The 27,981-nt window shown below is 37.6% G+C and overlaps 1 protein-coding gene across 1 annotated transcript; it reads left to right on the forward strand.

The window, feature by feature from the left end:
- Nucleotides 1-8,363: 8,363 nt before the first annotated feature.
- Nucleotides 8,364-21,995, forward strand: LOC133656752 (neuronal PAS domain-containing protein 4-like). Its single transcript, XM_062057593.1, has 7 exons — nt 8,364-8,777; nt 8,878-9,017; nt 9,090-9,195; nt 12,594-12,840; nt 12,917-13,026; nt 16,335-16,464; nt 20,168-21,995. The coding sequence occupies exons 1-7, from the start codon at nt 8,600-8,602 to the stop codon at nt 21,309-21,311; spliced, it is 2,055 nt and encodes a 684-aa protein (XP_061913577.1). The 5' UTR covers nt 8,364-8,599; the 3' UTR covers nt 21,312-21,995.
- The last annotated feature ends 5,986 nt before the right edge of the window (nt 21,996-27,981 follow it).

Below are 27,981 nucleotides of genomic sequence, written 5' to 3' on the forward strand. Positions count from 1 at the left end.
AATATGTTGCGACCAGTAATGGTACCAAAATGTATTTAGATACTTTTCTAAATAAAGGGGACCACAAAAAATGGCATTATTGACTTTATTTTACCAAAATATCTTAGGGTACATTAAACATATGTTTCTTATTGCAAGTTTGTCCTTAAATAAAATTATTTGCTTCCTAATTTAGCTGCTGACATATGCAGTAACATGTTGTGTCATTTTCCATTCTATTATTTTGTCAAAATTATTAAGGACAAGGGGTATAAAATGAATTTTTTATCAACTGGTTCATTTACTGTTAATATCTGCTTACTTTATTTTTTAGCATGTTCTATCTACACTTCTGGTAAAATGTAATAATCACTTATTCTTCTGTTCTTTGGATACTTTACATTAGTTTTGGATAATACCAGAAATGTGAGTATAAATCCGTTACCAAGTCGTTACAGGATCATACATTGGTCATATTCAAAGTCCGCATGTGTCCAGGGACATATTTCCTGAGTTTATAAACATAATATATTTTTAAAAAAATGAAAGAAGATGTTGTGATGCCAAAGAATGTCGATATAATCATAGTAGTATCGACTAAATACGCTCCTGTACTTGGTATCATTACAGTGGATGTTAGGTGTAGATCCACCAATGGCGTTTGTTTATATTTTGACGCCGGTGAGCTACGGTGTGTAGTGAAACATGTTTAGCTAGTCCTCGTCCTGCAGGGATGATACTTGTAAGAGCATACTTTATTTGTCGCCATGAAAAAAAAAAAAAAAAAAAAAATAATTGTCGCCATGGAGACGAGGATTAGTCCTTTAGAAGTAGCTAAAACTCTGTAGACTGCGGATGGACTTTAGCCGTTAACTAACTTACTTAAAGCACCTCTTCCTGAGGGCGTTTCAGTGTTATAACTTCACCTTTATCGTTAATCTTTAAGCCAAAATGCGTCCGTTCTCCCTTTTCTGTCTACACACTGTGTCTGCTTGTAAGTACACCGTGCTTGTGCGCTGCCAAACATGCTGGTCTGCTTGTAAACCAGCAATGACACGACGTGACGACGACGGGGGGTACAGGTACTTTTTAGAGGCGGTATAGTACAGAATATGATTAATTCGTATCGCGGTACTATAGTATTACCGGTATACCGTACAACCCTATATTTCACGATAAAGTCAAATTCTAGCCAGTTGGAATTCGCATCAAATATTATTTTTTCCGGTGTTCAGGATTGTTTTTTTTTTTGTTTTTTTATTGTATTTTTTAAATATTCAATCAGATCAATCAGCACGACACCTTTCTTATTCAAACAATGCATTTTATAATTATGTTATTTATATTTCCTGGGGATGCAAAAAAAAACAGATTCTGTGAAATGGCTTTTATAATAACAAGTTACGTTTCTGTCTGTTATTAGAATACAATTGGTATAGACTTAAAAACTGACACTAGAACCCATTTATCACAAGTTGTATATATTCTTAGACAGAAATCATTTTATATCTGCATACCATTGCCTGTTAGATAAGTGTGTTTCAGTTGGCTTTAATGAACAGATGTTTTTTAGGGCTCATCATTATCTTCTATCCTTAGTAACGCAACACATGTTTTTCTCTCTTTTGGATGAGGTTCAGGTTTGGGCAATAAAAGAAAAATATCTCCCCTCTTATTTGGAAAAAAAAAAGTATTAATGTGAAACCATTTTAATACTCTGACAGTTTACCAGCACAGCACTAACATGACATGCCACAAAGGGCAATGTGAACAACAAGGGGAATGTGCCATTATATTAATATCACTGACAGAACAGGATGGGGCTATGATATTTAAAATTTCATAGAAAGCGCCTCGTCATTGATTGATTGACATTTTATGCAAAATGGGGCTCCACACGGATTGCAGCGCCCTCAACACACACACAACACACATGAGACTGACCCCACTGTAGGCTGGAATCTGCATATCGGAGATAAAGACCACTTTGAGGTACATCTGGATTAATTCACCGAAAATGCATCAATGCATTGATTCACGGCTTTTGATTGATTGATTGAGAAGTTTATTGACATCTTAAATAATTGAATCCATGTAATGCTTTAAAAAAGCAAATGGATGGCACAAAAAGCCAAAAGGCTTTTTTCCAATGCTGGTCTATTAAATATTCATCACATTTGATACATTCAATAATAAAAGCTATATAACCTGTAACATGTATATAAATGGTTTTTTTTTGTCATAAGGACATACAATCATGTGTGCTTACGGACTGTATCCCTGCAGACTGTATTGATCTGTATTGATATATAATGTAGGAACCAGAAATATTAATAACAGAAAGAAACAAACCTTTTGTGCGAATGAGTGTGAATGAGGAGTGAGTTTTTTTTTGGGTTGGTGCACTAATTGTAAGTGTATCTTGTGTTTCTTATGTTGATTTAATAATTTAAAAAAATAAATTAAATAAAAACATTTATTTTATTATTTATTTTTTTAAATTTAATTTGTGCAGCCCTGTACCAATCGATCCACGGACCGGTACCGAGCCCCGGCCCGGTGGTTGGGGACCACTACATTAAAAAACAAGGCAGAGGTATTATTTATACATAAATATGTATATTAGGTATATATTGTGTGCCACTGTAACAGTAACACTGGGTTTAAAAATAGGAAAATAATACACTAATCACAAATTACACTATGTCCTCCACGTCAATTATTTTCTGCCACGCCCCCTCTTGGACACAAAAAAATTTCACACTCACCCTGAACTAAAATCCTAAAAAGAACCTGACAATGTAATTATTTATATCCTAAACAAATATATTAATGTATATTTGGTCATATTTCCTGTTTGAGCCTCCACACACACATATATATATATATATATATATATATATATATATATATATATATATATATATATATATATATATATATATATATATATATATATATATATATATATATATATATATATATATATATATATATATATCAATCAATGTTTATTTATATAGCCCTAAATCACAAGTGTCTCAAAGGGCTGTACAAGCCACAACGACATCCTCGGTACAGAGCCCACATACGGGCAAGGAAAACTCACCCCAGTGGGACGTCAATGTGAATGACTATGAGAAACCTTGGAGAGGACCGCATATGTGGGTAACCCCCCCCCCTCTAGGGGAGACCGAAAGCAATGGATGTCGAGTGGGTCTGACATAATATTGTGAAAGTCCAACACATCAGCGAAAGTCCAGTCCATAGTGGGGCCAGCAGGAACCATCCCGAGCGGAGACGAGTCAGCAGCGTAGAGATGTCCCCATCCGATGGACAGGCTAGCGGTCCACCCCGGGTTGGGAGCAGAGTAGAAAAGAAAAGAAAAGAAACGGCAGATCAACTGGTCTAAAAAAGGGGGGTCTATTTAAAGGCTAGAGTATACTAATGAGTTTTAAGATGAGACTTAAATGCTTCTACTGAGGTAGCATCTCTAACTTTTACCGGGAGGGCATTCCATAGTATTGGAGCCCGAATAGAAAACGCTCTATAGCCCGCAGACTTTTTTTGGGCTCTGGGAATCACGAATAAGCCGGCGTTCTTTGAACGCAGATTTCTTGCCGGGACATATGGTACAATACAATCGGCAAGATAGGCAGGAGCTAAACCGTGTAGTATTTTATACGTAAGTAGTAAAACCTTAAAGTCGCATCTTAGATGCACAGGAAGCCAGTGCAAGTGAGCCAGTATAGGCGTAATATGATCAAACTTTCTTGTTTTTGTCAAAAGTCTAGCAGCCGCATTTTGTACCAACTGTAATCTTTTAATGCTAGACATAGGGAGACCCGAAAATAAAACGTTACAGTAATCGAGACGAGATGTAACGAACGCATGAATAATGATCTCAGCATCGCTTGTGGACAAAATGGAACGCATTTTAGCGATATTACGGAGATGAAAGAAGGCCGTTTTAGTAACACTCTTAATGTGTGACTCAAACGAGAGAGTTGGGTCGAAGATAATACCCAGATTTTTTACCGAGTCGCCTTGTTTAATTGTTTGGTTGTCAAATGTTAAGGTGGTATTATTAAATAGATGTCGGTGTTGAGCAGGACCGATAATCAGCATTTCCGTTGTCTTAGCGTTGAGTTGCAAAAAGTTAGCGGACATCCATTGTTTAATTTCATTAAGACACGCCTCCAGCTGACTACAATCCGGCGTGTTGGTCAGCTTTAGGGGCATGTAGAGTTGGGTGTCATCAGCATAACAGTGAAAGCTAACATCATATTTGCGTATGATGTCACCTAGCGGCAGCATGTAAATACTAAAGAGTGCAGGGCCAAGAACCGAACCCTGGGGAACTCCGCACGTTACCTTAACATAGTCCGAGGTCACATTGTTATGGGAGACACACTGCATCCTGTCAGTAAGATAAGAGTTAAACCAAGACAAGGCTAAGTCTGTCATCCCAATACGCGTTTTGATACGCTCTAATAAAATATTATGATCAACAGTATCGAAAGCGGCGCTAAGATCAAGAAGCAGCAACATAGATGACGCATCAGAATCCATCGTTAGCAATAGATCATTAGTCATTTTTGCGAGGGCTGTCTCCGTAGAGTGATTTGCCCTGAAACCGGATTGAAAAGGTTCACAGAGATTGTTAGACGCTAAGTGTTCATTTAGCTGCTGTGCGACAATTTTTTCGAGGATTTTCGAGATAAACGGAAGGTGGGACACCGGCCGGTAGTTTACCAAGAGATCAGGATCGAGGTTAGGTCTTTTGAGTAGAGGATGAATAACCGCTTTTTTGAATGCTAGGGGAACAGTGCCAGAGGAAAGTGATAAGTTTATAATATTTAACACTGATGGACCTAATAATACAAAAAGCTCCTTGATAAGTTTCCCAGGAATTGGGTCAAGTAAACATGTTGTTTGTTTTGTCCCATTTACACATTTTGACAATTCCTCCAATGTTATTTCATCAAAGAGAGAGAAACTATTTTGGAGGGCCGTATCCGTCGTATATACAGTCGTATTTGTGTTAATAGAACCCAGTTGTAGCTGAGATGGATTGTCTTTAATCTCTTTTCTAATGACTTCAATTTTCTTATTAAAGAAATTCATAAAGTCATCTGCTGAGTGGGTGGAGCTACTGGGAGGAGTCCCTTGTTGGGTTAGCGATGCTACTGTACTAAACAAAAATTTAGGATAATTTTTGTTGAAGTGGATGAGATTTGAGTAATATTTAGCTTTAGCTGAGGTAAGCATGCCTTTATAAGTTATTAAACTATCACACCATGCTTGATGGAAAACCTCAAGTTTAGTCGCACACCTTTTGCGTTCCAGCTTTTTACATGATAATTTCTGGGCTTTAGTTTCTTCTGTAAACCATGGGGTATGCCTTTTAGGGGCCCTTTTTTAGCTTTAGCGGTGCTACACTATCAATGGTGTCGCGCAGAGCGTCGTTAAAGTTGTTAGTGAGGTTATCAATAGAGCCCACATAATTTGGGAATGGTGCCATTACCGAAGGCAGTAGGTCAGTAAGAGTCGTCGTTGTGGCAGCATTAATGTTGCGGCTGCTATATTAGTTATTATTATTATTATTAGTTTGTTGACAATGAGTCAGAACTTCGAATTTTATAAGGTAATGATCGGACATTACTTTAGTGTACGGGAGTATCGTAACTTTAGAGGTGGTGACACCCCTGACAAGCACTAGATCTATCGTATTACCGTTGCGATGCCTGGGTTCATTTATTATTTGTGTAAGACCACAGCTATCAATTATAGTCTGGAGCGCCACGCATGGAGGGTCCGATGGGGTATACATATGGATATTAAAGTCCCCCATTATGATTATATTGTCGGCGTGCGTCACTAGATCAGCAACAAACTCTGAGAATTCACTGATGAAGTCCGAATAGGGCCCAGGGGGATGGTAGATAACAGCCAGGTGGAGAGGCAGCGGTGTGACAAACCTCAAAGTGAGCACCTCAAACGAGTTATATTTATTATTTAGGTTAGGTGTAAAATTATAGTTTTCATTGTATATTAGTGCGACACCCCCTCCCCTTTTAAGAGGTCGGGCAACATGTGCATTGGTATAGTTAGGAGGAGATGCCTCATTTAGCGCCAAAAAATCGTCTGGTTTGAGCCAGGTCTCGGCGAGACCAACGACGTCAAGTTTGTTGTCTCTAATGACCTCATTAACTAATAACGTTTTGGAAGATAATGATCTTATGTTTAAAAAGTCCATATTATAGGTAGTGGGCTGTTTTGAGGATTGTTTGTTGAAATTATCCGAAGTAGCAATATTAATAATGTTGCGTTTATTATGCGTAGTGCACTTTAAATAGTTTCGACCATATCTAGGAATTGATACGACGGGAATTGTCCGATTGTTTGCTAGATGTTGCGATAAACTGAACGCATCATAGTTAGCCACCTCAGTAGATTGCAAGTCTGCCTCTGACACGGTCACAAAAGAAAAAACATTATGTGAGTTGTGTTTTATTCTAAGGGAATTGCTATGTGTGCAGGGATTATCCAGCCTGGCGCCGGCTAGTTCTAGTTTAAAAGACTTCTTACCCGGACTAGCGCTTCTTTGGTTAGCTTTTCCCTTTGTTGTTAGCCCCGCTCGGCATCCCCGCTTCTGCTTCCGCCCGCACCGCTTACGTCGTCTCCATTGGCGGTCACCGCTAGCACTTGACTCCGCTGCCACAAAGGCCGCTCGATGTAGCCCGCAAAGTATTCCCATGCTAGCGAGGAGGTCCACCGTACATGCATCTTTCAGTTTATAACGACCCGATCCATCCACATCCAGAATTGTCTGTCGGTCGTATGTGATCACAGAGTGTTCACGCTTTGAGCCAGCCATGAAATTGACAGAAATGACGGGTGTTTTTTGCCAAATCGCTCTACACTCCCAAGAGCGTCACCGAGCTGCTGCATAGCAATGCGCCGCCATCTTAGCTCCCATATATATATATATATATAAATATATATATATATATATATATATATATATATATATATATATATATATATATATATATATATATATATATATATATATATATATATATATATATATATATATATATATATATATATATATATATATATATACACTACCGTTCAAAAGTTTGGGGTCACATTGAAATGTCCTTATTTTTTAAGGAAAAGGACTGTACTTTTCAATGAAGATAACTTTAAACTAGTCTCAACTTTAAACAAATACACTCTATACTATGTAAAGCGCTTTCAGTCTCTAGAGAAAAGCGCTATATAAATATAATTCACTTCACTTCACTATACATTGCTAATGTGGTAAATGACTATTCTAGCTGCAAATGTCTGGTTTTTGGTGCAATATCTACAATAGAAATACACTCTATATATTGCTAATGTGGTACATGACTATTTTAGCTGCAAATGTCTGGTTTTTGGTGCAATATCTACATAGGTGTATAGAGGCCCATTTCCAGCAACTATCACTCCAGTGTTCTAATGGTACAATGTGTTTGCTCATTGGCTCAGAAGGCTAATTGATGATTAGAAAACCCTTGTGCAATCATGTTCACACATCTGAAAACAGTTTAGCTCGTTACAGAAGCTACAAAACTGACCTTCCTTTGAGCAGATTGAGTTTCTGGAGCATCACATTTGTGGGTCAATTAAATGCTCAAAATGGCCAGAAAAAGAGAACTTTCATCTGAAACTCGACAGTCTATTCTTGTTCTTAGAAATGAAGGCTATTCCACAAAATTGTTTGGGTGACCCCAAACTTTTGAACGGTAGTGTATATATATATATATATATATATATATATATATATATATATATATATATATATATATATATATATATATATATATACACACACACACACTGGACGTCATTACGTTGTATGTACTGTATAAGTGCATGTAATGTATAGTGTACCTATTGTTGTGGCCAGCACATGACCTGATGACAATATCTGTGTCATATTTTTGCCTGATGAATACTCCTGTGCAATCTATTCCAGGCACATATTGGAACATTAGATGTCCAAATGACCCTTCATGAATGTCCCTGTATGGCTGAAAATGGTGTTTAGATAATTGCCCCACATCTTCAGACACACTGTCCTCAATTATATCATTATACGTGTCTTTAATGTTAGTTATTGGATGGAAAATTAACATAATCTTCCTTTTGTGGCTACTTCTGCACGTCTCAGTGATGCGGGGTGTGCCCACTGCACTTTAAAAAGGTAATGCAGCACGGGCCAGCCTCCCCTTGGAGTGCGACGCCCCCACACTGAAGCCCCGGCAGCTATAAAGAGGCTCAGGACAGATAGTGATCACACACACACACACACACACGCACGTACACACACACATACGCATGCAGGGTCCTCAGAGAGCCCTCATCCTCCACTGCAGACAGCTTCTCATCACAGCCGTTGCCATAGGAACCCTTTATGTTCAAAGTCTGCTTTTAAATGCAAGGAAAATAGCACTGTAACTTTTTCAAAAAAAAGAGGGTTATTTTTTTTTAAACAGGCCTATGATGAATTTGAATCGTCAATTGAGGCAGTGCTGAAAAGTTTCTTTGATCGAACCGAGGCGCCATGGTCCATCACAGGTCCACCAAAGGAGCGTCCAAAGCGCGACGCGACCACATCAATCACGAGATCAGGAATATGCGAGCTCTGCTGCCAATCCCCCAAGAGGAGCAGGAGCGCCTCTCCTACCTGCACTCCATGTCCGCCATCTGCACCTACATCAGGAAGTCGGTTGTCTTCAAGGGTGAGTCATCCATCTTTCTTTCCTTGAAACTCCATTCAGCCTGCATCACTTCAAAATCTTAAACTGTCCTGGGGATTACCTTGCACATTTCATCCTATAGGGATCCCCTCGGGCGACGGCTGCTCTCTGCCTTATGAGGCCTTTCTTCAAGCCCTGCATGGCTTCATCCTGGTCACTACCGCCCAAGGGAGGCTGGTCTATGTGTCGGAAAATGTGGCCCAATATCTCGGCCTTTCCATGGTTGGTGTATAAAGCCTTCAATGCAGGCAGTATTGGATAGGAAGTTGGTAAAACCATTGGTTCAATTGGCAGGTAGACGTGCTTCAAGGAGACAGCATATATGACATGGTGGAACGTGCTGACTTCCACACTGTCCAGTCCACCCTGAAAGGATACGGCGAAAAGAGAGCATCGTCAGGTAAAACTTTGTTTAAAGAATGACCCAATAGTGTTTGCACGCCACAAATATGTTTTATGTGAAATAGTTGTATTTAATGATAATAATAATACCTGGGATTTATATAGCGCTTTTCTAAGTACCCAAAGTCGCTTTACATGTTAAAAACCCATCATTCATTCACACCTGGTGGTGGTAAGCTACTTTCATAGCCACAGCTGCCCTGGGGTAGACTGACTGTATTTGGTGGTTTAAATCCCAATAGGGGCCTAAAATTGTAAACATTTGATAACTTTTGCATGCGGAACTGCACAAAAAGCACTTTTTTGGTCCATGCACAGTAATTATATGTAATTCAATTAAATTGGATTTAATTTAAATTAAATACATTTAATTAATTCAAAATACATTTATTTCCATACTATTTAATTTATTTTATATAGATTGTATTTTATATGTATATTGTATACATCATTTTGCTTGTTTTTACTGTGGTTTATTTTGCTTATTCTTTTTATCAAAGTTTTATGTCTTTTTTTTTATTTTAAGTGGTTTTTTTTTAAAGTAGTTGTCATAAAATAATGCCCTTTAAGGTTTGAAAAGGAAATTTGCAGTAAATTAATCCGCACTGAACCATTTTTTTGCAGTTGAAAGAAATACAAATATTTCATATTCTATATCTTATTATATTTGTTAGTTTCTGTGCCTCTATTGTGTATTTTGTTAATTACACAATACATGTAAAGCCCTTTAGAAATAAGGAGTTAGTTAAATAATAAGTAGTTATTTCTAAAGGGCTTTACATGTAAAGTTAGATTGGATTGGAATTTTTTTATTTTTAAATATGCTCTGTTAAATGTTTATTGTATTATTCAACACATTTTTTTTGGTCTTTTTAATTTGATTTAATTTAATTCAATATGATATGATTTAACAGCCATCCATGTTCGACTGCGTGTCCCTTGTCCACCTCATCGCAGGGCCAACACAGATGGACAGACAGCACACTCACATCACACTATATGCATTGTTAAATTTAAAGTACATTTATTCAATAGAATGTGCAAAAAAAAAGTGCTCCTTTAAATATAATTTTACTATTCATTAAAATGTTTTTCATTTTTATTGTAATTTAATTACATTTAATGTAATTTGGAATATTTTACATTGTTAAATCTAAAGTAAATTCCTTTAATTTACATTTAAAAATGTGCAAGGTGTTATGTTAAATGTTGGTTGGTTGAAGTTTATTTTATTTTATGTATGTATGTCAATATGATACATCGCATATTTCACATATTTTTAATTTGTCTTTACAACATGCCCAAAAAGGAGTAGGAAGAAGCGACGTTAATTTAATCCTACCCCTTTATACTTCATGGCAATTACTTACACATACTGTATGTTCATTTTCTGTTTTCAATTTGCTACACAATTTACATCAATAATTTCTAAATACAACAGTTATCTTAATAAATGTTCATTAAAATGCTTTTTTTTTTTTCATTTTTAATTCAATTTCTTTGAATTTAATGTAATTTAGTTTACTCAACATGCAATGTTAAATCTAAGATAAATGTATTTAGTTTAATTTTACAAAAGTACAATATGGTCTATTGAATGTTATTCTATTATTCATTAAAATGCAATTTTACCTTTTTAATTTAATTTAATTTAATTTAATTTAATTTAATTTAATTTAATTTAATTTAATTTAATGTAATTTGAAAAGTTTAACATGCAATTATTAAAGTAAAGTAAATTCCTTTATTAAATTGTTTAGGTGCAATATGGTCTGTTCAATGGTATTCTACTATTCAATAAAATGCAGTTAATTTAAATTGTTTACCCTGCATTGCTAAATTTATAGTAAAGACCTTTACTTCAATTTCTTTGAACCAAGGGTTGAGTACTGAAGTACAGGGGTTCTTAACTATTTTTTTTACCTCGGGGCCTAACTTTTCTACAACAGATGATACCCGGGGACCACTCAAATATCAACACTGAATTAGTATTCTTACTCGTGATTTTAATCGTATTCAATTATTAAATCTAACCTATTTACAGATTAAAAGGGACACATTTTGTCAAATGACATGAAACCATTTGCTAATCCCAAAGATAATTAACAAGGTTTAGGTCAGGCTGATTACAAAAATAAATACTAATCAAATATACTGCAAAATTATTCATAAATACTGATGAAAAATAGATGTACATGCCTTTACCCAGGGCTAAAATAAATACATTCTAACTAAAATAACAATAATAATATATATATGCTTCTTGAATAACCTGTCAATAAAATTAAAGTGCAAATGAAAATACAGCTTCACCCCCTTAGTCATAATTTTGGCGCTTAAGAAACGTCTATGACTTTAGCTCCGGACTTCGTCTGTTTGTTTGATATTGTCATTATTGCCACAAGTGGCAGAAAAGTGCATTACAACTCAGTACTGCTGCGGTCCATACGGACCCAGCTGAGGAACAGACATTTTTTGGCGGCCTTTGAGGGGATTTTCGCTGTAGTACAGTAAACACTACTACATATACAGTCTATATATATATATTCATATATATTCATATATTCATCTTCTCATTCAATGTGTTTTCTTTATTTTCATGACTACTTACATTGTAGATTGTTACTGAAGGCATCAAAACTATGAATGAACACATGTGGAGTTATGTACTTAACAAAAAAAGGTGAAATAACTGAAAACATGTTTTATATTGTAGTTTCTTCAAAATAGCCACCCTTTGCTCTTATAACTGCTTTGCACACTCTTGGCATTCTCTCGATGAGCTTCAAGAGGTAGTCACCTGAAAGGGTTTTCACTCCACAGGTGTCATAGTTTTGATGCCTTCAGTGACAATCTACAATGTAGATATTCATGAAAATAAAGAAAAACACATTGAAATGAGAAGGTGTGTCCAAACTTTCGGCCTGTTCTGTATACTGTATATACATAATATATTATGCTACATGTATGCCGTGTATGATCAAAAATGGGGTAGTGAATGTATGGTGGAGTACATTATGGTTGTCTATGCATATGCATAGCTAGTTTCACAATCTTTTCACTTATAACATTTAATCTCTGTGATTATTGTAGCATTCTAAGAATGAAAGAAAGATCATGTCCAGTAAATTGAAACACCTGAAACGCATGTCCGTAATTAACCTATAAAAATCATGTTCATCACTCATCGTGTTTCGGATTACGCCATTTTCTATTGTTTTTAATAACCACACACACAAATGTAATATAATTGAGACCAGTGCTGGATGTAGAAATCTAATTAAAGTGGTTTTGTTAGTAACATTTGCCTCAAAGTGGTCATATTTCCTGCAAGACCTCATGTAGAGAATGAAATGAAGCAGATTGGATATTGTTATAAGTGTTTCCACCTTGCAGAGAGGAGCTTTGTATGCTGCATGCAGACCTCTAGGGCTTTTAAACAGCAGCATGGCAGCTGCTCCATGCTGGTCAGAGGCAGCTTCCAATCCTTCCATCAGCAGTGTCCAGTCCCCAACAGCGAGTCCCTCTTTGTGGCGCTGTGCACCCCCACAGTGGACCGCCTGAGGGACACAGAGTCCCACTTGTGTCCTTGCTTCCACAGCAAACACAACTTGGACATGAGCTTGGCGCAGCTCTCGCACAGGTACTGTACATACTCTACGATTTTTTTTAGCATTTGTCAATGTGTTTACTCACAAATACTCGCTTGTCTCTTCCAGTGTTTTCTATTTTTTGGGGTACTCAGCGGACAAAATGGTGGGGCGATCGTGGTACACTTTAATCCATCCAGAAGATCTATCTTCAAGTTTGAATTACCACAGAGAAATGTGTGAGTATAATTAGGTTTGAATTATTCACAACAAAGGCAATTTGCTTGAAATGGACAAAAATGTTGGGACGCCTCGCTTTCTGACCTGCTCTTTACCATCATTACAACAACATAGACTGTGAGAAACGTGTGTCCGTTCATCCAGATGGACATGTTTGAGGTCAAAGGTCAATGACAAGAGGGCCTTCTGGCTCATGCTATAAGTTGTAATTCATTCCAAAGGCGTTTGAAGGGCGTGAGGTCAGGGCTAGTGAAGTTGCTTCCACACCAAACTCATCCAAGCACGTTTTTATGGACCTTGCTTTGTGCACTGGGGCACACAGTGGACCTTTGCCAAACTGTTCCCGTGAGCATTAATGTCCAAAATGTATGTATGTATGACGTATGAGATATTTAGGACTCTGCAAAGTGATAAAACAAATAGTTCAGAATAGTGCTTTCAAACAATAAAAAATGTATCCAGATTAATCACTTGGTTGGAGTGGAATAAACATTTATGCACATTATTGTGGACCTGTTAATCCTTTTGTGTTACTAATGTGCTATTTTAAGAGATGTGCCTCTGTGAAAAAAACATTTACATATATATATATATATATATATATATATATATATATATATATATATATATATATATGTATATATATATATATATACATATATATATATATATATATATATATATATATATATATATATATATATATATATATATATATATATATATATGTATATATGTATATATATATGTATATATATATATATATATATATATATATATATATATATATATATATATATATATATATATACAGACACACACATATATATATATATGTATATATATATATACACATATATATATGTATATATATATATATATATATATATACACATACATACAGTATATATATATATATATATATATATATATATATATATATATATATATATATATATATATATATATATATATATATATATATATATATACACTACCGTTCAAAAGTTTGGGGTCACATTGAAATGTCCTTATTTTTGAAGGAAAAGCACTGTACTTTTCAATGAAGATAACTTTAAACTAGTCTTAACTTTAAAGAAATACACTCTATATATTGCTAATGTGGTACATGACTATTTTAGCTGCAAATGTCTGGTTTTTGGTGCAATATCTACATAGGTGTATAGAGGCCCATTTCCAGCAACAATCACTCCAGTGTTCTAATGGTACAATGTGTTTGCTCATTGGCTTAGAAAGCTAATTGATGATTAGAAAACCCTTGTGCAATCATGTTCACACATCTGAAAACAGTTTAGCTCATTACAGGAGCTACAAAACGGACCTTCCTTTGAGCAGATTGAGTTTATGGAGCATCACATTTATGGGGTCAATTAAACGCTCAAAATGGCCAGAAAAAGAGAACTTTCATCTGAAACTCGACAGTCTATTCTTGTTCTTAGAAATGAAGGCTATTCCACAAAATTGTTTGGGTGACCCCAAACTTTTGAATGGTAGTGTATATATATATATAATATATAGTAGAACAGGGGTTAGTGCGTGTGCCTCACAATACAAAGGTCCTGGGTTCGGTCCCCGGGCTCGGGGTCTTTGTGGAGTTTGCATGCTCTCCCTGTGACTGCGTGGGTTCCCTCTGGGTACTCCGACTTTAAAAACACGCACCTGGGGATAGGTTGATTGGCAACACTAAATTGGCCCTAGTGTGTGAATGTGAGTGTGAATGTTGTCTGTCTATCTGTGTTGGCCCTGCGATGAGGTGGCGACTTGTCCAGGGTGTACTCCGCCTTCCGCCCGAATGCAGCTGAGCTAGGCTCCAGCACCCCCCGCGACCCCGAAAGAGACAAGCGGTAGAAAATGGATGGATGGATGGATACTCCCTGGACAAGTAGATGTATACACTACCGTTCAAAAGTTTAGGGTCACCCAAACAATTTTGTGGAATAGCCTTCATTTCTAAGAACAAGAATAGACTGTCGAGTTTCAGATGAAAGTTCTCTTTTTCTGGCCATTTTGAGCGTTTAATTGACCCCACAAATGTGATGCTCCAGAAACTCCTCCTGGAAATGGGCCTCTATACACCTATGTAGATATTGCACCAAAAACCAGACATTTGCAGCTAGAATAGTCATTTACCACATTAGCAATGTATAGAGTGTGTTTGTTTAAAGTTAAGACTAGTTTAAAGTTATCTTCATTGAAAAGTACAGTGCTTTTCCTTCAAAAATAAGGACATTTCAATGTGACCCCAAACTTTTGAACGGTAGTGTATGTATATACATAAAGTTAAAGTTAAAGTCCCAACAATTGTCACACGCACACACTGGGTGAGGTGAAATTTGTCCTCTGCATTTGAACCATCCCCATGTTCACTCTCTGGGAGGTGAGGGGAGCAGTGAGCAGCAGCAGGCGCCGCGCTCGGGAATCGTTTGGTGATTTAACCCCCAATTCAAACCCTTGATGCTGAGTGCCAAGCAGGGAGGTAATGGGTCCCTATTTTTTTGAAGTCTTTGGTATGACTCGGCCGGGGTTTGAACTCACGACCTTCCAGTCTCAGTGCGGACACTCTAACCACAAAACCACTGAGCTATTTTATTGTCAGAATGTACTTTAGGAACGTTTTTAAACATTTTACTTGAATGCATGCAACTTATTTGCACAAAACTTGGTAACAGTTTTATCAAAAGTTCTTTCAGGCTGTATTTTGGAGTGAAATTGGCTAGCAAGCACACCAGTCAGAGTCTCCTCACTCATTTTTGTGCTAATTCTGATCGCTGGCCATATAGCGGTTAAGGCAAAAGAGCTCGTACGGTCAGACAGAAAAAAATGTGGACAGACAATTTCGGGGGCTGGTGCTCAAGCCAGAAACAAACACATTTATTGCAAAAAATATTCTTAAGATGCAGCTTCTGAATGCCACTGAGGAGGTCAGGGAATAATTCTCTCAAGAGAATCATCGTAAATAAATGATCAGATATCCAAACATATTTGGGGAGAATTGACAAGGGAGACAGTATTTTTTGTTCTTAAACAAATACAAAATTGGGTCAATGTGCATGTGCCTGACTACTTGGACAAACTGCTCCAAATGTGTTGCCAGAGACATTGCAGGGATTTTAACTCATTAGTTCATTGCGTAACATTTGCAATCAGATAAGTCCAGATTTATATATTATTGCGCAGAAAAGCGTAATTTTGACTTGAGCTTTTGTTCCTTGCATCTAACTGTGACGTTTGTGAGTGGGCATGGTAACAAGTGTGCATCCTTCTTTTCTTTCCTTGTTGCCTTCAGTGCAAGCAGACGAGGGCATCCAGCTGAGGATGGTGCTGAGACTTCAATGCAAAGATCTGTCATGGACTTGGTGCTACATTTGTGCTAACAAAGAGGCCACTTACATCTTCTGCACTAACTTCATCATAAGGTACCACACATAATTGTTCTACTGTATTTCACACATTTTCATTAGTTGTTCTATATCCTTTCAAGAGACAATATTATAGAAACTTGGTTATAACTCAGCAAGGCTGCACCTCACTATCCACAATCCTTGCTTTGCATGAATATGCATGTAAAATGTCAATGAATAAATGACAGGGCGCTTCATATGAAATGTCATCACAAATATATTCCTAGCACCTTCCTGCTCCATCACTGATAAGAATATAATGGCAAATTTCCCCTGTACATTCAAAAAGTCCCCTGTGGCTTGATGTGTAAGTGCTAGAGGCACAGGGATGAAATCCTAGCCCAATATTTATGTTTGAATCATGTAACATTTGCACAAAAAAAGTATTTCTTATTAATTTGTTTTAGAAAAAATATGCATCAAAATAAATTCAGTTATACTGAAAAAATGTTTCACATAAAAAGGGTGTGAAAAATGTTGTAATGAGGGGACGTCAAAATAAAATTCCACCGAGGGCCCCAATTTAGCCCTGTAACTTAAGAGTAGTCAGTGTACAGCTTGTATAGCAGTACTCTATACGTTTACTGTGAAAATTATTCAATCAAAGTTGATTAATATCATCAAGTGCCTCAAAGAACATTTAACTTAGTCAACATAGCCATTATACTCATGCAGACCATGACACTCCCCACACCATGTTGACAGTAAGCAAGACCATTTCAGTGGTATCTCATTTTTGTTAGTAATCCTCTCCAGAAGGTCAGACGAAAACTGAATCGTAACAGAAGCAAACAACAGCAGAAAAGAAAGATGGCAGATCAACTGGTCTAAAAAGGGGTCTATTTAAAGGCTAGAGCAGTGGTTCTCAAATGGGGGTACGCTTACCCCTGGGGGTACTTGAAGGTATGCCAAGGGGTACGTGAGATTTTTTTTAAATATTGTAAAAATAGCAACAATTAAAAAATCATTTTATAAATATATTTATTGAATAATACTTCAACAAAATATGAATGTAAGTTCATAAACTGAACATCAAATCAAGTAGGCTATTCCATTCATTACCATAAACCCAGAGTGTCCCCCATGCCATGATGGTTTGACCCTCACTAAAATGTCTGTCAAAAAGAACTGTGAAAAGAAATGCAACAATGCAATATTCAGTGTTGACAGCTAGATTTTTTGTGGAGATGTTCCATAAATATTGATGTTAAAGATTTATTTTTTTGTGAAGAAATGTTTAGAATTAAGTTCATGAATCCAGATGGATCTCTATTACAATCCCCAAAGAGGGCACTTAAAGTTGATGATTACTTCTATGTGTAGAAATCTTTATTTATAATTGAATCACTTGTTTATTTTTCTACAAGTTTTTAGTTATTTCTTATATCTTTTTTTCCAAATAGTTCAAGAAAGACCACTACAAATGAGCAATATTTTGCACTGTTATACAATTTAATAAATCAGAAACTGATGACATAGTGCTGTATTTTACTTCTTTATCTGTTTTTTTTCAACCAAAAATGCTTTGCTCTGATTAGGGGGTCTTTGAATTAAAAAAAAGTTCACAGGGGGTACATCACTGAAAAAAGGTTGAGAACCACTGGGCTAGAGTATACAAATGAGTTTTAAGATGGGACTTAAACTAAGTAGGGCATTCCAGAGTACTGGAGCCCGAATCAAAAACGCTCTAAAGCCTGTAGAATTTTTTTGGGCTCTAGGAATCACTAATAAGCCGGAGTTCTTTGAACGCAGATTTCTGGCCGGGACATATGGTACAATACAATTAGCAAGATAGGACGGAGCTAGATGTGTAGTATTTTATACGCAAGTAGTAAAACCTTAAAGTTGCACCTTAAGTGCACAGGAAGTGAGCCAGTATAGGCGTAATATGATCAAACTTTCTTGTTCTTGTCACAACACAATTCATTGAGAATAGCTATAGTTTTAAATGCATAAAACAAAGAACAATAATGAAATAAATGTATGCATGAACCTTTAACATAAATATTTATTGAAGTCGTATTGGCAAAGACAGTGATGAGCTGGGAGGGTGAAGGGAGAGAAGAGCCACACGGACATCACCTTCATACTTAACTACGAGTTTTTTCTTGAAATCAATAATGTTTTGCACCTTCCTTATGTGTACAGCTCCACTAATGGACATTGGAGTGTTACTTTCAATACAGCTCCACTAATGGACATTGGAGTGTTACTTTCAAAGGCAAAATTAAAGTATTGCTAGTAACATAATTTTATATGGGACTTTATTGTATTATATGTATAGTACATGTTCCAAAAAGAAAAAAGCATAAAACACCACCAGAATTAGAGATATTACAAGTCAAAGTGATGAAGCTTAGTGTTACGCTCATGACTTGGTGTAACTAAACATTACCCTATAACATGAAGGCAATTGCATTTTATTGATATTTGAATATTTGAATATTCAATGTTTATAAATGAATATTTAAATATACTAAATGTAAAAAAAGGTAATAAATATTCAAAATAAGATCATTAAATGAAATCTAGTTTGGTTACGCCATCATGAGCGCAACACAAGGTTGTAAAAGTTTCAACTACAATTCTAAATAAGATGTCAAAAGCAAACTGAAATCAAATACACACAGCTTAAAGATTGATCAATACCTATTTAAATTTAGTAATACATAAATATGATGATAGATCAAAATATAAAAGAAATGTACCTGAACAGAACGCTCATGATGGTTACACCAAAAAGTAACGCCATGAATCGCGTTTTTCCAAGTTTTGGGGGCATTTTTATGCTATTTCCAAGCATCTCCTTTTTATTATCGTTGATTTTAAATGGTCAAACTAATGCATATTATATATGCATGCCCTAGTAAACCAAAAAAAAAGTCATATTTATTTTGATTGTTACATTTTGAAGTACATTTGTGCAGGTGGTTGCGAATGTACCCATTACCAGAGCTGTACATTTATAAAAGTACTGGCACTCTCTACTTTCTTTGGCCCCATGTTGGCTTATTTCGCAGGCATATTCAGCAAAAAAAATAATAAAGAATAGCGACTGAGTTACCAACGGGTGGGATTTTTTGTTGGATTGTACGGAATGCTACGCAGGCAAACACATTAGTTTGTTATGCACAATATTTTGCCTTTTTGATAACTGAGTAAGCAAAGGCCATTATTTAGACAATAAGGGCTGTGTGTTGAGTCATTATAAGGGAATAGTAAGTTTACACTGCTTTACAAGCTGTACACTGACTACATCCACACTATTTGCAAATGGGTCTTGGAACGTATTCCCAGCAAAAAAAATGGAATAATGTAGGCATCTGTCTTTTTATCTCTATATCTCAAAGTTATTATACACATTTTAATTCAGTTTAAGTACCAAAAAGTAAGAATGACAGGAATACAATATATACAGGGGCACAGTATAGTACTTACAAAACGTGCAGTTACGCAACATTTTGTCAAACCATCTTCCTGCTGTAAAAGTGCTGCTGCAGCACTCTTTTCCACCTGCAGATAGCGCCTTCAAATCATTGAAGTTAGCATTTTAAAAATGCCGAGCCGAGAATACAAAATGCCGAGCCGAGAATAGGGTGCTCTACTGTACATCCCAAGTTTGTTTTTTTCTATAGTATTGTCCCTTCAGCTCCTTTCTGTGAGATACTGTGCATTTATTTAAACAATCATCTGTGATGCAATGTTTTTGCACCTGTAGTGAAGCAGAGGCCCGGTTTCTGCAGAAGACAATCTGCAATTATGCACTGAGCTCATCATCCTTATCATCACCATCATCCTCATCCCCATCATCCTCATCACCATCATCATCATCATCATCATCATCAGTGGAAAGTGAGCAGACTGAGAGTCTGACCTCCAGATGCTTTAAGAGGCAGCGGACGTCAAACAGCCAGAGTGAGGACGCAGCTTCCAGACCCAAGATGGAGTCTGATGAAGACATTTACTATGCGGCGCACGCCTCAGCTCCTCCTCTGGGGGGCAGCCCTGCTCTCTTCTCTCCTCCCTACAGTCCCGCCTCCTGCAGCTCCCCCACTCAGCAAGAAGTGCTGGGCCGTGACCTTCTGATGGATGTGCACGGATACGCCGATCAGCTGTTGTCCTCCCCTGAGGCTTCTTCTCCCTCCTACTTCTCCTACCCGGAAGCGGCGCTCACCTGTCACCTTTCACCCCGCGACGCCCTCCCCCCGCAGCGCACCTTCGAGCAGGAAGTCTACGCCACCCTCGACCCCCGCTCTCCGCTCTCGCCTTCATCGCCGGCGTATGATTTCCCAGCCTGCGCGTCCGACGCTCGATCCGTTCCAGATGGCTTCTCTGTGTCGGACATGAGCGAGAGCTCCGTGGACCGTGTCCTGCATCAGGAGGACTTCAGCCTTCTGGAGCCGCCAGAAGATGGCAGCCTTCACCAAGTGCACCACGTGCCCCAGCTGGGGTTGCTTCCCACGCCCAATCAGTCGCCGCCATCCGTGACGTCTGAGCAGTACAACGAGACGGAGCAGGCGGAGATCAGCATCCTGGCTCAGCAGATCTCCTCCTTGGCGTGCAGTTTCGACATGTTCGGCCCCGTGAATCCTCTCCAAAGTGTTCAAACCGTGTCCCCCCAAGACTGCTCATATGCTTGGCCTTCGCCCTCTGGCGTCCATGCTAAACCTGACCTGCCATTGTTAGACAGCCTCCTCAAGGACCTGGACATGGGCCCCCCCTTCGCAGGGAGCACTCTGCCGACTAGCGGCGCAGCTTTACATCCCTTCAGCCTGCAGTTGGTATGCCGCGACCAAACCACAGAGTTGCATCAACTTAACCACTTTATGCAAAGTAGCCTCCAGCAAGGACATTTCTGTTAAGGACACTCACAGTGAAAGACAAAATGATTACGCTAAATGTTGCTTTCTACCTGCGGTATTTTTTTTTTTTTGATAGACTTGCTGAGGAAAACCTGTATTGATATAAGTCTATGACTTGCGGCACTACCCTTTTTGTATGACATATTGTCAGGAAAATTGTCCCCCACCGGATTCCAAGAACAAAGGTACGAGCAAAGATATTTAAAGGACACCTTGTACTCAGACACAATGCCTCCCCAGTGTGTATCTCTGAATCTTAACTAACTCCACAGCTTAGCTTGGTATTCATTTTTGCAAAACATCGCCATCTTTTCTCTTTCCCCAGTCCTGCTTGTTTAAATGTCTGACGACAATTTTACATGACAATGGAAAATCCTATCTTGTACTGAGCGACCACATTTCACCGTTGAGCACTTTATCGCAGTCTATAGCGCCGTTGCTTTTAAAAACTGCCACATAGAGCAAGGGTGTCCAAAGTGCAGCCCGGGGGGGCGTTTTCAGTCGCTATTATGAGGATCCCCTGAATCTGTGCCTGTGTCAAACAATAAATGGGACGACTAATGAAGGAAAACTTGTTTTAAATGTTGCTTCTCTTTTGAAGGAATCTTTCACGTAAACCATGACATTAATTGTTATTTTTTTAATTTATCTAGTTTTATTTTATAAAAATATATTTTACATTTACCATTCAGTAGTGATATTAATGGGAACATTTCTAAAATCTACTTATAGTACATATATATATATATATATATATATATATATATATATATATATATATGTATATATATATATATATATATATATATATATATATATATATATATATATATATATATATATATATATATATATATATATATACATATATATATATATATATATATATATATATATATATATATATATATATATATATATATATATATATATATATATATATATATATGTATGTATATATGTATATATATGTATGTATACAGTACAGGCCAAAAGTTTGGACACACATTCTCCTCATTCAATGCGTTTTCTTTATTTTCCTGATTATTTACATTGTAGATTGTCACTGAAGGCATCAAAACTATGAATGAACACATGTGGAGTTATGTACTTCACAAAAAAAAGGTGCAATAACTGAAAACGTGTTTTATATTGTAGTTTCTTCAAAGTAGCCACCCTTTGCTCTGATTACTGCTTTGCACACTCTTGGCATTCTCTCGATGAGCGTCAAGCACACCTGTGAAGTAAAAACCATTTCAAGTGACTACCTCTTGAAGCTCATCGAGAGAATGCCAAGAATGTGCGAAAAACTTTTGGCCTGTACTGTATATATATACATATATATATATATATATATATATATATATATATATATATATATATATATATATATATATATATATATATATATATATATATATATATATATATATATATATATATCATTATACACTTTGATTGTAGACACTAGTAGACCACTCAATTAGAAAATGGAAAACATGTTTCCGTGTTCGCAAAGACAGCAAAAATTGTGGGGAAACATAGTAAAAGTAATGTGAGAATGAAAGTTGTATTGTTGATGCTAATAACACAAAGCTGACATGCAGGCTGTGTTTTTTTCTTTAAATATCTATAAATAGCCTTTTTCTTTTTCTTTGTCTTTTTATTTTTATTTTTTTAAAACAAAAACCATCAAAAAGACCCCTTGCACAGACTGTATTGTCATGTTGTATGCCTTAAAAGCTAGGGAACTGCAAAATAATAATTTTCTCTTATTATTTAGTTTTCTGTATTATACTGTGATGGACAGCCATGATTGTTTCCTCAACCTACCTCAGCAGTAACACACCCATTCTGAATGGAGATGTAGTTATTGCCTATTATTTCCTCAATGTCTATAATGGTACAATAAATGTTCACTGTGTAATTGCTTCAGCCTTTTCATCCATTTTGAATGTAAATAAAACACAGCAAAATAGTTGTGCTTTGCTCTTCTGTGGATTATTGTATACATATGTTTGGTTTTCAACATTCGTACTGGTTGATTTAGCCACAAGAGTGACATACAATATTATGGCCTTATAAAGTTGAGACGGAATTACTTTCTTTTTTGGGCTAGTTATTGAATATCTATATCCAGATTTATATTCCTCTAATGTGTTTTAAAGTAATTATGCCCCCAGACTAGTTGTGAGCCACTGTTTTGTACCAAACAAAACAAGCAATGCCACCATGAGTGAAATCAAATGAAACCTAAAGTCAAAAGTATGTCCAAAACCAAATCACATTACCTGAAATGTGATTTGATTTGTATGGACACATTGTCAGCTGTCAGTATGTTTCAGCACAGTACAGTAATACCTCAATTTGGCTCCCTGACGGAGCTTTTAACTCAGAGCACTTGTATCTGAAATCAACATCGCCCATGGAAATGAATTGAAATTGATTTCATTCTGCATGGACCCCCCAAAACAGCACATTTTTAACATGTAACATGCCTTTTAAAAAGACACTTTTAGATAAGAGGAAATAGAATGTGGTACTGACAACTACAGTAGTTTTATAAAGTAATGTAACAATAATGTACAGCATTTACCATGGAGAGTGGACTTCTGCAGTATCTGCTTCCAGAGGCTCTTTCGTCAAACACACCATCAGCAGCTTTCCCATATTTTTATGAAAAAATGTCTGCCTTTTAGATTTTATTTCAACATCCTTGGCTGGTGTCAGACTCACGCTGCTTCTGTACGGTGCAGACTAGCAGTAATACGATTGGCAAAATGGCGGCGCATGGGAATGCAGCGGCTTGCTAACGCTCTTGGGAGTGTAGAGCGATTTGGCAAAAAACACCCGTCATTTCTGTCAATTTCATGGCTGGCTCAAAGCGTGAACACTCTGTGATCACATATGACCGACAGACAATTCTGGATGTGGATGGATCGGGTCGTTATAGACTGAAAGATGCATGTACGGTGGACCTCCTCGCTAGCATGGGAATACTTCGTGGGCTACATCGAGCGGCCTTTGTAGCAGCGGAGTCAAGTGCTAGCGGTGACCGCCAATGGAGACGACATAAGCGGTGCGAGCGGAAGCAGAAGCGGGGATGCCGAGCTGGGCTAACAACAAAGAGAAAAGCTAACCAAAGAAGCGTGGAGTCTCCGGGTAAGAAGCCATTTAAACTAGAACTAGCCGGCGTCAGGCTGGATAATCCCTGCACACATAGCAATTCTCTTAGAATAAAACACAACTCACATAATGTTTTTTCTTTTGTGACCGTGTCAGAGGCAGACATACATTGTACTGACGTAGCTAACTATGATGCGTTCAGTTTATCGCAACATCAAGCAAACAATCTGAATATCCCCGTCGTATCAATTCCTAGATATGGTCGAAACTATTTAAAGTGCAATACGCATATTAAACACAACATTATTAATATTGCTACTTCGGATAATTTCAACAAACAATCCTCAAAACAGCCCACTACCTATAATATGGGCTTTTTAAACATAAGATCATTATCTTCCAAAACGTTATTAGTTAATGAAGTCATTAGAGACAACAAACTTGACGTCGTTGGTCTCGCCGAGACCTGGCTCAAACCAGACGATTTTTTTGCGCTAAATGAAGCATCTCCTCCTGGCTATACCAATACACATGTTGCCCGACCTCTTAAAAGGGGAGGAGGGTGTCGCACTAATATACAATGAAAACTATAATCTTACACCTAACCTAAATAATAAATATAACTCGTTTGAGGTGCTCACTTTGAGGTTTGTCACACCGCTGCCTCTCCACCTGGCTGTTATCTACCGCCCCCCTGGGCCCTATTCGGACTTCATCAGTGAATTCTCAGAGTTTGTTGCTGATCTAGTGACGCACGCCGACAATATAATCATAATGGGGGACTTTAATATCCATATGAATACCCCATCGGACCCTCCATGCGTGGCGCTCCAGACTATAATTGATAGCTGTGGTCTTACACAAATAATAAATGAACCCACGCATCGCAACGGTAATACGATAGATCTAGTGCTTGTCAGGGGTGTCACCACCTCTAAAGTTACGATACTCCCGTACACTAAAGTAATGTCCGATCATTACCTTATAAAATTCGAAGTTCTGACTCATTGTCAACAAACTAATAATAATAATAATAACTACTATAGCAGCCGCAACATTAATGCTGCCACAACGACGACTCTTACTGACCTACTGCCTTCGGTAATGGCACCATTCCCAAATTATGTGGGCTCTACTGATAACCTCACTAACAGCTTTAATGACGCCCTGCGCGACACCATTGATATTGTAGCACCGCTAAAGCTAAAAAGGGCCCCTAAAAGGCGTACCCCATGGTTTACAGAAGAAACTAAAGCCCAGAAATTATCATGTAGAAAGCTGGAACGCAAATGGTGTGCGACTAAACTTGAGGTTTTCCATCAAGCATGGTGTGATAGTTTAATAACTTATAAACGCATGCTTTCCTCAGCTAAAGCTAAATATTACTCAAATCTCATCCACCTCAACAAAAATGATCCTAAATTTCTGTTTAGTACAGTAGCATCGCTAACCCAACAAGGGACTCCTCCCAGTAGCTCCACCCACTCAGCAGATGACTTTATGAATTTCTTTAATAAGAACATTGAAGTAATTAGAAAAGAGATTAAAGACAATGCATCTCAGCTACAACTGGGTTCTATTAACACAGATACGACTGTATATACGACGAATACCGCCCTCCAAACTAGTTTCTCTCTCTTTCATGAAATAACATTGGAGGAATTGTCAAAATGTGTAAATGGGACAAAACAAACAACATGTTTACTTGACCCAATTCCTGGGAAACTTATCAAGGAGCTTTTTGTATTATTAGGTCCATCAGTGTTAAATATTATAAACTTATCACTTTCCTCTGGCACTGTTCCCCTAGCATTCAAAAAAGCGGTTATTCATCCTCTACTCAAAAGACCTAGCCTCGATCCTGATCTCCTGGTAAACTACCGGCCGGTGTCCCACCTTCCGTTTATCTCGAAAATCCTCGAAAAAATTGTAGCACAGCAGCTAAATGAACACTTAGCGTCTAACAATCTCTGTGAACCTTTTCAATCCGGTTTCAGGGCAAATCACTCTACGGAGACAGCCCTCGCAAAAATGACTAATGATCTATTGCTAACGATGGATTCTGATGCTTCATCTATGTTGCTGCTTCTTGATCTTAGCGCCGCTTTCGATACTGTTGATCATAATATTTTATTAGAGCGTATCAAAACGCGTATTGGGATGACAGACTTAGCCTTGTCTTGGTTTAACTCTTATCTTACTGACAGGATGCAGTGTGTCTCCCATAACAATGTGACCTCGGACTATGTTAAGGTAACGTGCGGAGTTCCCCAGGGTTCGGTTCTTGGCCCTGCACTCTTTAGTATTTACATGCTGCCGCTAGGTGACATCATACGCAAATACGGTGTTAGCTTTCACTGTCATGCTGATGACACCCAACTCTACATGCCCCTAAAGCTGACCAACACGCCGGATTGTAGTCAGCTGGAGGCGTGTCTTAATGAAATTAAACAATGGATGTCCGCTAACTTTTTGCAACTCAACGCTAAGAAAACGGAAATGCTGATTATCGGTCCTGCTCAACACCGACATCTATTTAATAACACCACCTTAACATTTGACAACCAAACAATTACACAAGGCGACTCGGTAAAGAATCTGGGTATTATCTTCGACCCAACTCTCTCGTTTGAGTCACACATTAAGAGTGTTACTAAAACGGCCTTCTTTCATCTCCGTAATATTGCTAAAATTCGTCCCATTTTGTCCACAAGCGATGCTGAGATCATTATTCATGCGTTCGTTACATCTCGTCTCGATTACTGTAACATTTCATTTTCGGGCCTCCCTATGTCTAGCATTAAAAGATTACAGATGGTACAAAATGCGGCTGCTACACTTTTGACAAAAACAAGAAAGTTTGATCATATTACGCCTATACTGGCTCACTTGCACTGGCTTCCTGTGCACCTAAGATGCGACTTTAAGGTTTTACTACTTACGTATAAAATACTACACGGTCAAGCTCCTGCCTATCTTGCCGATTGTATTGTACCATATGTCCCGGCAAGAAATCTGCGTTCAAAGAACTCCGGCTTATTAGTGATTCCCAGAGCCCAAAAAAAGTCTGCGGGCTATAGAGCGTTTTCTATTCGGGCTCCAATACTATGGAATGCCCTCCCGGTAAAAGTTAGAGATGCTACCTCAGTAGAAGCATTTAAGTCTCATCTTAAAACTCATTTGTATACTCTAGCCTTTAAATAGACTCCCTTTTTAGACCAGTTGATCTGCCGTTTCTTTTCTTTTCTTTTCTACTCTGCTCCAAACCCGGGGTGGACCGCTAGCCTGTTCATCAGATGGGGACATCTCTACGCTGCTGACTCGTCTCCACTCGGGATGGTTCCTGCTGGCCCCACTATGGACTGGACTTTCGCTGATGTGTTGGACTTTCACAATATTATGTCAGAACCACTCGACATCCATTGCTTTCGGTCTCCCCTAGATGGGGGGGGGGGGGGTTACCCACATATGCGGTCCTCTCCAAGGTTTCTCATAGTCATTCACATTGACGTCCCACTGGGGTGAGTTTTCCTTGCCCGTATGT

Source organism: Entelurus aequoreus, linkage group LG09 (assembly GCF_033978785.1).
Source record: "Entelurus aequoreus isolate RoL-2023_Sb linkage group LG09, RoL_Eaeq_v1.1, whole genome shotgun sequence".
Lineage (NCBI taxonomy): Eukaryota > Metazoa > Chordata > Actinopteri > Syngnathiformes > Syngnathidae > Entelurus > Entelurus aequoreus.